At 39.7% G+C, this 15844-nt stretch overlaps 1 protein-coding gene across 1 annotated transcript; it reads right to left on the bottom strand.

The window, feature by feature from the left end:
* Positions 1–2872: 2872 nt before the first annotated feature.
* On the bottom strand, positions 2873–11485 carry pfdn4 (prefoldin subunit 4). Its single transcript, NM_001170494.1, has 4 exons — positions 11470–11485; positions 8563–8670; positions 4117–4254; positions 2873–3087 (listed from the first exon to the last, which is right to left on the bottom strand). Exons 1-4 carry the CDS (start codon positions 11479–11481, stop codon positions 2956–2958), a joined length of 390 nt encoding a protein of 129 aa, NP_001163965.1. The 5' UTR covers positions 11482–11485; the 3' UTR covers positions 2873–2955.
* Between the last annotated feature and the right edge of the window lie 4359 nt (positions 11486–15844).

The following is a 15844-nucleotide window of genomic DNA, read 5'->3' on the forward strand; positions in this document are numbered from 1 at the left end:
GTATGGCTTTCTTGGGTAAACTTACTGTTAGGGGCATATTTGTTCATGCAACCGATAGCTTTTGAACATTCTGTATTGTACTTCTTCAGGTTTTTGATCACTAGAAGTCACGAATCTTAAAGGAGAAGGAAAGCCATTTTGGCATTTTACTGCCAATAGATTTGCCACATTAGTGCCACCTAGGACACTATATTTATTCTGCAGAAAGCATTACCATACCTGAGTAAACAGCCCTAGAAACTCCCTCTGTTTGTTTAAGATTGCAGCTGCCATTTTAGCTTGGTCTTCATAGCTTCCTGCTGTAGCTCTAGCCTATAGCTCAGACTACACATTCCTAAAGAAGGGGGGGGTGAGTTTTATGAATTATAGGAGGGGGGAACAGGAGAGGGGAGAGAACTGCACAGACTCTGGTCATGGGAATGAAGGATTTTTCTGAGAGAGGAAGTCAGATACCCTAAGAACATGTTTACAAAAAAGGAGACAATAAATCCTGTTTCTTTTGAAAGAGGACTCTGCTTATGCTGTATTTATGGCTGTATTTACATAGACCTTTCTGATAAAGTTTACTTAGTTTTTACCTTTCCTTTGCCTTTAATAACACTATATCTATCTGTAATTGGTGAGCTTGGGAGACATAGGGCTTTCCAAACAAGTTTTATTTTTGTGCACATAATAGGTTTATTTTTAAATTGTGTTTCTAGTTCTATATTTTGTAAAACTATGGGCAGATTTAGAGCTTATGTAGTCCTAAAAAAATATTTTCTTTAATAGGTAAACAACAAGTTCCACCTATGAAACTACCCAGAAGAGCAAGAGCAATTTAATGCAAATAAAGTTAGAAACGCGGCTGGTACTGAACGTGTTAATTAATGCCGCTCCATTTCGTGATTTCTACTTCAAATTGAACATTTTACTACCGGTAATTACGACTTTTTTTTCAGCAATGAAGTGTGTGACTAATGCGAGGCAAGTGGGTGTATGACTAATCATTTTGCAGGCTAAAGGTTTCCTTTGAAAAAGTGCATTTATGGAAGCATGGATTTCCAATGTATTTATCTGTTTTATTTAGGAAAAAGCAGGTGAGGAGATTATTGATTCTTCCCAAATAATGTGCGGCTGATCAGGGTTCTTTGGGGAAGATTTTAAAAACTAGAAAATCAAAGACATCAAGGGGCACATTTACTACTTTTTTTTCTGGCCGTATAAACTCGACATTGGTATATATTCGAATTTAACGTGATCATTGCTGTATTTATATAATGTCACGATAATGCTTGAATCGTTTGTACGAAAATTTCGAGTTTACATTCAAAAATCCTGAATTTTTTCAGTGGAAAGTATTGTTAAAACTCGAAAAATTTGAGTTTAAATGGACGTTTGTTTCCATGAATCCTCTTTATTTTCCCCGAACAGGAATTGCCCCAGCAGGCATTTTAGGAGCATTGGCATTCTTGGAAAACAATAATGTGAAACTGAAAACAATGATGGGATTAACTTCCCCTTGAAAATGTGTGAAATAGAAAACAATGAGATTAACTTCCCATTGAAAGTTCAAGGACAGGCTGTCACTGACTATTCTATTGCTCTACTATTCTAAGCCTCCATAGGCCTGAATGGTACTCGACAGATCAAACCTTCCTAATTTTTATTTGGCTAAAAAAAGTTAACTAAACATTAATAAATCACTAATTATGGGAGTTATTTTCGAAAAAACTCGATTTTTTTCGGGGAACAATTGAGTTCTGGCAAAAACCCATTCATAAATCTCAAAATTATCTATGGGTATGTGTTATATAGGATGAAGCCACACCCTGCTTTATCATCACTGCCTGTCAATGATAACATCACATCTGATTTTATTGTGGCCAGTAGATAAAGCAACTGTGGGTTGGATCAGGCACCAGATCCAAATAGTTTAATATACAGGTTGAGGATCAGATCTACTAGATCAGTGATCCCCAGCCAGTGGCTCGGGGGCAACACGTTGCTCACCAACCCCTTGGATGTTGCTCCCAGTGCCCCCAAACCAGGGAGTTATTTTTGAATTCCTGACTTGAGGGCAAGTTTTGGTTGAATAAAAACAAGATTTCCTACCAAATAAAGCCCACTGTAAGCTGATAGTGTGCATAGAGGCCCCTAATCACAGCCCTTATTTGGCACCTCCATGAACTTTTATGGTGCTTGCGTTGCTCTCCAAGCCTTTTTACATTTGACTGTGGCTCACGAGTAAGGAATCTAGTACAGGGGACCCCTGTACTAGATTACACCTGTATAGGTCACTAGTTTATACAGATACACTTATAATGATACCGGATGAGAAATCTTCTACCACCCTCTTGCTGCTTCCATAACTAGCATCATGAGTGTGGGCCCTCTGCAACCTTTATTTTTCAGTACTATACTGCTAAATGCTTGCATTTTAAGTAAAAAAAAAAAAAAATACAAAGACCCTGAGCCTGGAATTAAGTTTGTATTATTTTGCAAAGAGCTATATATTGTAACTGTATAATAAAGCAAATAACTGGTTTGTTACTTAACTCTTACCCAATCAATACCCTAAATGCGTCTTCAGTGCCAGAGGGGTTCACTTGTTGCTTACCTACAACCCTTCCATACTGCTAATAAATAGTCCTCTGGTGGTCCTCTGATGAAGCGCCACATGGTGCGAAACGTGTTAGGAGATTAGGATGCACCTGGTCATTGTTTGGTATAGTATGTTTTTCATATAATTTATGTTTTTGTTAATTTGAGCCAATAAATGTAGTTGTTTTTATTCCACTGAAAATCTTTGCTATTTATCCTTCCATACTGCTACACTACTACTAAGTTGCTATTTGAAGTATAAAAATTCACCACACCTGAAAACAATTCGTTGGTAAATCAATAAGTTCATTTTATTTTTGCAAAGTTCATTCTGTGTTTGCCAAAAATAACATTAAAAAATATTGAAATAAATTAATTTTCATCCGCCTCTAGGTTTATGTTATTCCCAAACTTGGCATACAGCTGCACTTTGAGATCAGAGAGCACTTGTTGGATGGATTCTATACGTGACTGTAAACATTCGATTTCTTCTTCCAATTGTTTCTAGGAATAGCGAGAACAGAAAGATTTAACATATGATCTAGCTGGTTGCATCAGTTAAAAACTTAGGGGCAATTAGGGACAATTTTTTTTTTCCTTTGCACTGTTCGATACATCAATCACAAATTTTGTTGAATATATTGCTTTAAGAAATATCTCAAATGGCTTTCTCTCAATCATGGTCGATTAAAGACTATGTTAGAACATTTCCAGTATTGCCAGAATTCCTTGTGCTTTCTGGCAGCTCAAAAAACTTGAATATTCAAGTTTTTGAGAAGCAAAAAGCTGAATAATTAAATCCCACAATAAAAATATCCAGTTTATATTAAGAAATACAAAGGTAGGCCTAAAGTAGAGTGATGAAATTCCCGGATCAGTTTGAATTTGTTATTTCATAAATGTAAGGATCACGAAAACCGACATTAATAGTTAACTCATTCATCAATCAAGAGGAAACTCAATTGGCTGGCATTAGCCTTAATAAACAGAAATCTCCGACCTGTAACCCTACATGTTATTTTAGCTATAAACAGTTTTTTTTTTTCTTACAGCTACAAGAAGCAGCAGTATTCAAAATGATCTGTTGCTTTAAGCAACTATTCACTAATTCTAAAATCCAAACTGCTAAGGTGGCCATACAAAGACTGACTGTAGCTGCCGATATTGGCCGATTCGCAGCTTATTGGCCCGTGTATGGGCGCGAAAGATGGGCTTGAAATCGGCCACATCTCGATCTGGCAGGTTTGATTTTTCAGTCGGATCCACATCGGCTCGTTGATGCAGTTCCCGAACCAACTGCACCTATATCCACCTTTCTAATTCAATTGTTTGGCCCCGTAGGTGGGGATATCAGGAGAACTGCTCCCTGGGTGACCTCGCCAAGCGAGCGGATCTTACCATGTATGGCCACCTTTACCGTTTGAGAAGGTCACACTTGTTTATTTATATTAAGCATTAAAGTCATCCTCTTCAAACCAATACAAGATTTGTGGAATCTGTTTTGGAATTCAGGCTGCTCCACCTCTTACAGACCTTGGCGGCTTCCAGCATCTCTTGAGTCTCCTCCTGGGAGTGACTTATGAACACATCTCCAATCTGGTACGGAACCAGCAGGGAATCTTCTAGCATCATTAAGTCCTCACAGGCGTCTTCTAGGTTCTGAAGCTGTTTCTATATAAAAGGGTGAGAAAACAGAACAAAGCTTCTAACTTTGGGCCTATTCCAATTCTATTCATTCTATATACAGTAAAACAGCTGCATTTCATTAAACTGAACAATACTGAAGTTAATTTATGTACAGAACCACAGGGTACGCATTTTGCTTTCTAGGGTCAACAGAGCTAAATACTAGGGGATTGTTTATAGAACAAAATCTGTGGTTTTTCAGGCACATTTTTTTTGTTTAGCTCTGTCACCAAATTGGATTCATTTTCTATTTGAATTGTTTTGGAATGCTCCTAATAGACCAAAATGGTATAAAGTCATGGGATTTTACATTTCACTATTCCCATAGGAAGGCCAGTTTGATATTGATTACCATATACATTTTTCTGATTGAACACTAAAACAAAGAATTATATTTCTCCAGAAAACATCAGCATTCATTGAAATATATTTCACTTCTATGTATCGGTGCATTCATTTTTTTTTGGATACAGCTGAATACAAAATCCTCTGCAAAGCCAAATAAAAACTTTATTTACATTAAAAAAATTGTCACGTTCAGTTGTGCCAACTTTAAAGTCACATTCTACTTTAGGGGGCTGATTTATTTAATATTCTTTCTATGATTTCAGAAACTCATTTGAGATTTGATGGGAGAGAATGGAAGGAGCCCGCTGTTATTTTCAGATAATAAAATATCTTGCATTTCACTGCCCCAAAGGCTAAATAAAGAGAAATGTTAAAATAGGATTCCAGTTATATTCTTAGTAATGGTATGGGATCCCTTATCCAGAAACCCGTTATCCAGAAAGTTCCAAATTACAGAAAAGGCCATCTCCCATAGACTCCATTATAAGCAAATAATTCTAATTTTTAAAAATGATTTCCTTTTCCTCTGTAATAATAAAACAGAATCTTGTACTTTGGGTTTATTCAATACTTAAATGATTTTTATCAGACTTAAATTATGGAGATCCGAATTACAGAAAGAACCCTTATGCGGAAAACCCCAGGTCCCAAGCACTCTGGATAACAGGTCCCATACCTGTATAATGATTTTGTCCCATTCCTGAACTGGAGAAAACTATTATCGATTAAAGCCATTCAAGAAATTAATTTGTGAATGAAGTGAAAACAGATCGCCAACATCCTTCTATTTAAAGGCCATTTTATCAAATATATTAATTTGCTAAAATTCTACTGATCTATGAACAAGCCGTTTACAGCAAAACCTTTAAAATAATTTGGAATTAACTTTGGCTAATTCATTTACAAGGATCACAAAGAACGTGGTAACTGGAGATGGAAAAAAGCCACATTCATCAAACTGAATACTTTGCTCATATAATTTGTTTTAACTTCAAGCTGATTCGGAGGACAGAGCCCCCCCCCCCCCCCATTCGGTAGCTGTCTCCAGTTTGCCTTAAAAGGAAGGGAAATACTTCCTGACTTTAAACAGTAATCAGACCCATCCCTGGATAAGGGTTGTTCTATAAGTATCAATACCAGTCCCCTCTTTACTAGCTGACCCTATTTCAAATAGGGAGAACCCTTTCCAATAACTGATGTAAGACATAGACTATTTACAACTTGATGGTTTCTTGACCTGTCACACACTGTACTCTAGGACATTTACACAACACTTTATAACTGGCATGGAAAAGGCATATCGGTTAATGCAGATGCAATTGCTAACCAGTGATGTAATATGCTGTGAGTAAAACATTTAGTCACTGCCTTAATAACTTGATAACTTGTTTTAACAATCAGCAGCCTTATAATGACTGTGGTTCTATGTGGAAAGATGGTTTACTTTTTCTCTGTAATAATAAAACAGAACCTTGTACTTGATCCCAACTAAGATATAATTACCCCTTATTGGGGGCAGAACAACCCTATTGGGTTTATTTAATGGTTAAATGATTCCCTTTTCTCTGTAATAATAAAACAGTACCTGTACTTGATCCCAACTAAGATATAATTACCCCTTATTGGGGCAGAACAGCCCTATTGGGTTTATTTAATGGTTAAATGATTCCCTTTTCTCTGTAATAATAAAACAGTACCTGTACTTGATCCCAACTAAGATATAATTACCCCTTATTGGGGCAGAACAGCCCTATTGGGTTTATTTAATGGTTAAATGATTCCCTTTTCTCTGTAATAATAAAACAGTACCTGTACTTGATCCCAACTAAGATATAATTACCCCTTATTGGGGGCAGAACAGCCCTTTTGGGTTTATTTAATGGTTAAATGATTCCCTTTTCTCTGTAATAATAAAACATTACCTTGTACTTGATCCCAACTAAGATATAATTACCCTTTATTAGAGGCAAAACAATCCTACTGGGTTATTGGGTTAATTCAATATTTAAATGGTTTTTAGCAAACTTAAGTTATGGAGATCTAAATTATGGAAAGATCCCTTATTCGGAAAACCCCAAGTCCCAAGCGTTCTGGATAACAGGTCCCATACCTGTAGTACATAAGAGGGGCATGCACTGCTTCCAACCCCAAAATTGTACAGGAGCAGCCATTGGCTAAAACCTCATCTAACACATATATATATTTTTAATTACAATCACAAATTATAAAAAAAAATAACCAGGCTTTAAATAAAGTGAGGCACAGATGTTGTTTACTTATTAGCTGGAACATAGACCAGTTGTCTTCCCTCCCATTTGGTTCCGTGAATTTTATTTTGCCTTAACCCCTTCACTGCTAAGGTTCTGCACACCTGACGACTGCTGCTCCTATTTTACTTCAAATTACAAGAGTACCAGGGCTGTATTATACAGAGGATTAAGAATTCCTTGTATGTATGGAGGTTGGGGTTGTTTTCTCTGGAAAAGAGGCGCTTGCGAGGGGACATGATTACTCTGTACAAGTACATTAGAGGGGATTACAGGCAGATAGGGGGGGTTCTTTTTTCCCATAAAAACAAATCAACGCACCAGAGGCCACCCCTTTAGATTAGAGGAACAGAGCTTCCATTTGAAGCAGCGTAGGGGGTTCCTCACGGGGAGGGCAGTGAGGTTGGGGAATGCCCTTCCTAGTGATGCTGTAATGGCAGATTCTGTTAGTGCCTATAAGAGGGGCCTGGATGACTTCTTGAACAATCAGAATATCCAAGGCTATTGTGATACTAATATCTACAGTTAGTATTAGTGGTTGTATACATAGTTTATGTATGTGAGTGTATAGATTGGTAAGTATAGGTTGTGGGTGTTGGGTTTACTTGGATGGGTTGAACTTGATGGACTCTGGTCTTTTTACAACCCTATGTAACTATGTATGTGTAAATACCCCAACAAATTATGTTACTTCCTTCTAAAGTTCCCTGAAAGTTGGGCCATAGCCCTCCTGTTATGTTATAATTTCCTTGCAAGCAGGTACCAGGAGAAATAGCATAGCAGTCCATGGAATATACTGTGTCTAACCTATATAAATGTAAGGAAGGTATTGGCTACCCCCAGGTCTTGCCACAAACCAAAAGAACAGTGCTGATGGGTGCCATGTAGAGAATACAACTACTGGTTCCGGTGAGGGTGTGTCACATTTCAATTCTTGAAACAATCGAACATGATGACAGTATCCCTTCCTTCATTCTAACAGACAAGGACTAATTATAGTTAACTGCTGATTGGCTGATGAAGAATACGACACCAGTGGAAACTTTCCCCTTTTCTCTGAGCTTATATGGAAACTTTGCATCAAAGAGGCTATAAAAGCAGCCATTTGTGCGTTTTCTGCTGACCTCTGGCAATGGAAAGGTGCTTCAAATGGGAAAACAAAATCTCGAAAATAACAATGAGAAGAAAAGCGCAGTAATTGTCATTTTATGCACACATCTGCATCACCCGGCGCCTCCCTGTGATAGAACCGCATTAACAATCATTACTGCCACGATTCCTCATTTATGGAAGGAACCCATTTCAGGCTAATTGGTCCTTCAACGCCTTTACAAAGGGGACTGCTGTAATTTAAGTGCGGAGCAGATGGATAAGTGGGACTGCGCTTTTATCCGCGTACGCATTTGAAGCTGGAATGAAAAGGATATATAAAAATATTGCTGGGAGTTGAACGTTTCTCAGTGTTTTCATTTCGGTGTTATTGCTGGTTGTATATATTCTATATTTAATTTGCTTCCCTGTGCTTCTCTGCTGCTGCCACCAACAGGAGGAAAGTGGTACTGCATGTTGCATAGGTATATTGGAACTAGAGAAACATCTGAATTAACCAGACATGGTGTTGCTTAAGCCAAGTAACACTTCCCCTTTAATAAAAGCAAAGATCTCGCTGTTGTATTACCTTTTTTACTTCGATTTCATCTTTCAGCTCTGTGACCCGGTTTGTATTTCTTGCGAAGATGTTGATTTTTTGTTGGTCCTCGAATGTAACGTTTACATCTTCCGCAACCTGGAACGCAAACAGGACAAGTCATTACCCTCCAGACAGGGGAGGCGCTACTCAGGACTGTAGGAAACCTATGGTTCTGGTGCCTACGCACAAAGGCCTTTTTTTCTCTGTATGTATCAGTGTGAGGATCTACTGACAGTCTGTGTATTGATAACTGCCATAGAGACTATTCCATTTATTTATAAAATTAGCATTAGCGATGACTTAAGTGACGAGAGCAAAGGATTCTGCCTCATTAAGGAGTTTTCCTCATTAACGAAAATTATATTAATCATATTCATTTAGCGGGAGCAAATTACTGATGTTACTGTAACCAGCTGACCTCTCAGGACATCATTAAAAAGGCAAATTGCTACAGGTTATTTTGCTGCTTGTCACTGTCTCAATCAATTGACTTTTTTCCTTTATTTTTTCCCCACAATGGAAATTAAGGATAGGATCTCAATGCTGGCAAAACCTCAGTCACTAGAGCAACTATATGAACTGCTGCCTCACCAGGGCCAGATTCTAAACTGGGCAACCCGAGGCCACACCACCCCCCGGCAACTTGATAGGCCTTGTCCCCCATAAGCACGTGTGCGCACCCACCCACTGTTTTGTTTTATTTTGTGCCGCCCTGGGCCTAGGTCTTTGTGGCCTCACAAATGCTGATCTGTCTCTCAATACAGGGCAAGCTTCTATAGAATTAAATATATATAATAATGTGAACCAAATCATAATGCACTGCTGGCCTTTGAGTCATAGCCACAGGATTACTAAAGTGGGGTAACTTTGGGGAATATACAATCATTCACATCGCAGCCAGCACCCCTGTAGAGTTAATTTAATTTCCAAGCACAGGAACAGACACACCCAATGGGCAGGTATAGTGAGACAGTAAGGGGAGCTGGCAATAAGCATGGCATTGCCGTGTTCCTGGTCTCATTAATATTCCACTTATGATGCTGATTTTGAGTGCTGCCAGTTTGGGTTCCTTCCAGTTGGGTATTGGTTTCCAGCTCAGGTCAGTGCTTGAGATCTAATAACCAGGGTCTTTCTGACCAGTGGCAGAAACGAATTAAAACACAATCAGCAGGGCAGCAAAGGAGGTAGGCCTGTCAATTTTTATATAACTGTGGATACTTGTAACCGTAACTCGCTGTATAATCCCAGCCCCAACAATGTGAGCCATTCCCACATCATTTGTCTCACACCCCCTTCCCCTTTTAGACTGGAAGCTCTCTAACTCCTATTTCAGCCAGCATTTCTATATAATCTGTATTAGTGGTGGGTGGGTCACATAAGCTATGATCATACCTGTTATTAATAATGAATACACCTGCCAGCATGAAAGCCCCCATGCCCTGTTTATGCCCACAGCAGAGAACCCCAGGGGGCAGGACACAGAGGGTCCACATGAATAAAACAAGGCAATTAAATCATTCCCCCTGGCAAATGATACTCACATTTCTATTCTCTTAGGCCTGAAACCATTACTCCTATTATTCACAGAGCTGATTAGTCCTACAACTCCAAGCACTGACCAGCAACTCTAGTAAATATCTGCAGTTAAACTGGAAATAAAAATAATAAATAGAAATAAAGGTATGAGATGATCCCTTATCCGGAAACCCATTATCCAGAAAGCCCCGGATTACGGAAAGCCCGTCTCCCATAGACTCCATTTTCATCAAATAATTCAGAATTTTAAAACTGATTTCCTTTTTCTCTGTAATAATAAAACAGTACCTTGTAATTAATCCCAACTAAGATATAATTACCCCTTATTGGGGGCAGAACAGCCCTATTGGGTTTATTTAATGGTTAAATGATTCCCTTTTCTCTGTAATAATAAAACAGTACCTGTACTTGATCCCAACTAAGATATAATTACCCCTTATTGGGGGCAGAACAGTCCTATTGGGTTTATTTAATGGTTAAATGATTCCCTTTTCTCTGTAATAATAAAACAGTACCTGTACTTGATCCCAACTAAGATATAATTACCCCTTATTGGGGGCAGAACAGCCCTATTGGGTTTATTTCATGGTTAAATGATTCCCTTTTCTCTGTAATAATAAAACAGTACCTGTACTTGATCCCAACTAAGATATAATTCATCCTTATTGGGGGCAAAACAATCCCATTAGGTTTAATTAATGTTTAATTGATTTTTAGTAGACTTAAGGTATGGAGATCCAATGTACGACCCCTTATCCGGAATACCCTTGGTCCTGAGCATTCTGGATAATGGGTCCTATACCTGTACAATTCTACCTACACACTACAATTACAGCTCAAGCGCTCAGGGTTGTATCAGTGACTTACTGGACAGACTATGAAGGCCCAAACTATATGTGACTGAGGATCTGCTGTTGGGAAGGTTTAATAGAATCCTGACAGACATGATGGCCTAACAGAAGTACACAGGCCCTTATAATAATTACTGGCCCAAGGATCAAACCATTAAAGAAGCCTATAGGGGTGGCCTAATCAGGCAGAGCTATATCTGTACTGCAGACTAAGAGAGTTGGCCGTTTGACACATGCCCAGTGTAAGGCTGGCCCCTCACCCCTAATAATCCCCCTGTGAATAGCTCATTTGGCATGGCAACACAGAAAGCAGCACAGTCTGCAGCACATCCCTTAATTATTTCTTTACAGAATGTATCCTATTACACCCCAATCATTTGCCTAATGCCCCCTATTCTCCCATGGCGATTTCCCCCCATCCAGCACCACCTTTGTATCGCACCCAGTTACCGATATTCCCTGTAACACCCCCAAATTCCCCCACGCCCGCCGCAACATGCAGCATTACCGCTTTCTTCATGGTGGCCGCCATCTTGGGATAGAACCAACTACCGGGCGGGGGGAGGAGCGTAACGCAACCTGCTCTTACTTAATAAAGCTAACCAGTGAAAAAGAAGTACCGGGTCAGAGAACGATCGCACAATCAAGCCTTAAATTCGTGGCGCTTGCAATATCACAACACATAACGATTGTAATACGGTCATCTGCATTTTACGCAATGGTACAGTCCAACTTACGCAGAATCCAACTTGACAGCGAGAGCAGGAAGTGTGCGACGCGCTAAATGGCCACTAGATGGTGCAAGAGGATGGGATCCTGAGTGACTGGCGTGATAAACTGGGCGAAGTGCTTAGTATCAGTTATTGAACTGTTCTCCGGGTGTTATAGTACAGGTATAGGACCCGTTATCCAGAATGCTCGGGACCAAGGGTATTCCGGATAAGGGGTCTTTCTGTAATTTGGATCTCCATGCCTTAAGTCTACTAAAGAATCAATAAAACATTAATTAAACCCTATGGGATTGTTTTTCATCCAATAATGATTATTTATATCTTAGCTGGGATCAGTTACAAAGTACTGTTTTATTACTACAGAGAAAAAGGAAATCAGTTTTAAAATTCTGAATTATTTGATTGAAATGGAGTCTATAGGCGACGGTCTTTCCGTAATTCGGAGCTTTCTGGATAACGGGTTTCCGGATAAGGGATCCCATACCTGTACTACAAAAACCAACGTGCAAAATATTGTGTAGCATCATTGTATATGGTTTATCTTATCAAGTTTAATGTCTGTACTATAAGGACAATTGCCCCCTCCATATGTCACGATCTTCATCGGGACATTTGGCCAGTGGACTGGGGGGGGGGGTGAATTTTGGTTGTAACTTGTAATTATTGGCCGGCATGTTGGTCTGAGTTCTGTTAATTCTCTTTTGTGAAGTTTTTAATAAAAACACATAAAAACCCTGAGTCTGCAGCCTTGTGCCTTTATATGGTCACAGAACCCCTCAGTGACTGCTAATATCCTTATCATTTACAGTAGGGGGTACATTATCCCTTATAATACATGAGTGATACTCAGAGTTCCCTGTATAACTCAGCCTGCAGCCTTGTGCCTTTATATGGGCACAGAACCCCTCAGTGACTTCTAATATCCTTATCATTTACAGTAGGGGGTACATTATCCCTTATAATACATGAGTGATACTCAGAGTTCCCTGTATAACTCAGCCTGCAGTGTTGTACCTTTATATGGTCACAGAACCCCTCAGTGACTTCTAATATCCTTATCATTTACACTAGGGGGGTACATTATTCCTAGATCATATACTTGATCATATTTTCTGCTTGATTATAACAATATAGCTTAGAGTAAAACAATATTATTGACTTCATTCTGGAATCACTTTCCCTGATATTAAACTTTCCTGCCCCTCTGTGCTCATCATGCACAGTATTGGAACATCAGACATGTAACATTGTACAGCAGTCATTTTTTTCTGTTGCCAGGGATGAAGAAATCCAGACTTTACGAGAAATCCATTTGTGGTGCTTAATCGCCTGTATGAGAAATGTTCCAGAAAGGTCAGTCTATGAGACCCCCAGACACTGAGGGAATTTGAGGGGAATGAAATTACCACACACTTGTTGTTGTTTTTTTTGTTTCCATTAGACTAAAGGAAAAGTAAAGTGTTTTATAAGTAATAGAGGTAAAGGGTAATTGACATTTATAAGTTTATTTTTCTTATCTTCTTATCCTTTCTGGTTACATGGGGGGGGGGGTGTATTTACTAGTACTCTTCTTCCTCCCTGATGCAAAAATACTGCAGCACAGTCTTGCTTAATGGCAGGGAGTCTAGACACAGTTGTGCCTGCTTCATGGTGCCCAACACCACTCATGGGTGTTAAGGTGCTATGTGGGGTGGTCGGAGTCCCCTGGGTGCATCTGGGCAGTCAGCTAGACTGCAGCAACTTGTATGGAAATGATTAGAGCTTGGGATCATTTGGACATAACGAACATGGCAGGGGGTACATATGGGACCCCATGATTTTTGCAGGAAGCCCTGCTCGCTGGGGTGGGAGCACCCATGAACTACATTTGTCTTCAGAACCTGTAACATCTGCCCCAAACTGCAAGATAGGGATTTCCAGAGTCCTTATCATTTTAGACAATCATTTCCGTATGATTATTAATTGCCGTAGTAGAAATGCCCTGTACTTTCCAGGCCAAGGCAGGTGGGGTATTGCCAGTGTGTTCGGTCTCCTTGTCTACAAAATACAATGTATTATGTTTCCAGAAACCTCTTAATCAAGAAAAAACTGATCTATATGTGTCTGTGTGTATCTATGTGTGTGTCTGTGTGTATCTATGTGTGTGTCTGTGTGTCACTGCGTGTGTATATGTCAGTGTGCCTCCCAACCCTGGGCAATTACAGGGAAATCATAGGCTGGAAATCACCTTTTATTCCATGAGTCTATCATTAAATTAAACCATAAATATTCAAAGGCAAGCAATACCATCCACCCTATTGTCTACAGACAGTATTTCCCTACTCTCACCAGCTTTCCCTACTGTCTCCACCTCACTCTACTGTCTCCATCTTACTCTACTGTCTCCATCTTACTCTACTGTCTCCATCTTACTCTACTGTCTCCATCTTACTCTACTGTCTCCACCTCACTCTACTGTCTTCATTTTACTCTATTGTCTCCTTCTTACTCTCCATATTGCCTTTGTCTTCACCTTGTTCTGCTGTCTCCACCTTGTCTTACTGTCTTTATCTTACCCCTCTGTCTCCACCTTCCCAGTTACTGGGCACCCTTGGTAGTTGGCCCTTCCAGAAAGTAGAGTGTTGCGCCAATGAAAAAATATGGCCCTTAAAGTGATACTGACACGAAAAAATGACTTTTCAAATTATGAATGTACATAAAAAGTTCCCTTTAGGTCATGTTGATCTTTTTTCACTGTTAGGGCTGGTTTTCTATGTAATTGTTGCTTGAAGTTCCTAAACCTGACTGTTTTGCCAACCTGACTGTCCCTTCTCAGCCTGTTACAGCTTCTAATGCTATCTACTGCTGCACAAATATGGCCGCCCCCTCATAGAAGAACATGGAGGATCAGATAGGGAATGGAAAAGCATCAGCAAATACTTTTATGGCAAAATTATAAAGCTCATGCAAAGTCAGTGTTATGATAGATGTAAAAATGGTTTCATTTCTGGTGTCAGTATCTCTTTAATGTAAAAACCCTGCTCATGATCCACCCAAATGCCACCCTCTCCCCCACAATCCCCACCCCCATTGTGGCATGGAATTTGTATCGTTTGTGTCTCTTGGGGCCCACTCTACAACAAAGATTCTAATCAGAGTTCCTTTTATACACCCTGATGTCAGATCTACTACGCACACTGCCATCTCTTTCAAGTCTCTTTTTAATAGCATTTTGCCTTACAATACACTTTATCCTACATATATTGCCCCTGCTCCAGACATATCTGCCTTACTATCCCACCATCACAGCCCCTTATCTTAGAACATTGCTTTCCCCTTACTGCTGCACTGTGTGGCTACTCAGAAAATGAGCCAAATGTGACCCCCTGATTGCCTCTGCCAAGAGACACCTCTGGAGATGGAGGGGCAATACTGATCCAATATGAGACACCAAACACTGAAATCATAGACTGACTCTCCCTCGCCCAAGGAGCTTGTTCCCTTATTACTTACACATAGCAGGCATTTTGTACATTTTGCTTGTGTTCCAAGAAATCGCTGGCACCCACAGCATTAATGGAATCTACCAAAATAATTCTAATCTCAAAAGAATCAAATTTGCCAGATGTGTTTTGGGAAATGTCTGTTTTTTTTTTTATTTATTTAAACTTAATCAGCAAGTTCCTCCCAAGGGAAAACGTGATCAGTTGTGCAACAATGGTTTATCATCCCGTGAGCTAAACTCCCACTCGCTGAGCCGCGCTTTCTATCCTCAGTCTCATCTGATCTTTTATATTGAGCTGATGTCACACAGGTGGTTTGTCAGTGTAGGGGGGGAACTGCCCCTCATAGTGCAGGAGTGAGCACATTTCTGCCCAAATAATTTTCATAATCTGAATTGTGCTTAGTACAGGGGAATACCTATGCTGCCATAGTTTTATGGTATCTCTCTGTACAGGCTATGAGCAAACTTAGGGGGCTGTTCCCGCTGAATTGTGCTTAGTACAGGGGAATCCCTATGCTGCCATAGTTTTATGGTATCTCTCTGTACAGGCTATGCGCAAACTTAGGGGGCTGTTCCTGCTGAATTGTGCTTAGTACAGGGGAATCCCTATGCTGCCATAGTTTTATGGTATCTCTCTGTACAGGCTATGAGCAAATTTAGGGGGCTGT

Source organism: Xenopus tropicalis, chromosome 10, assembly GCF_000004195.4.
Source record: "Xenopus tropicalis strain Nigerian chromosome 10, UCB_Xtro_10.0, whole genome shotgun sequence".
Lineage (NCBI taxonomy): Eukaryota > Metazoa > Chordata > Amphibia > Anura > Pipidae > Xenopus > Xenopus tropicalis.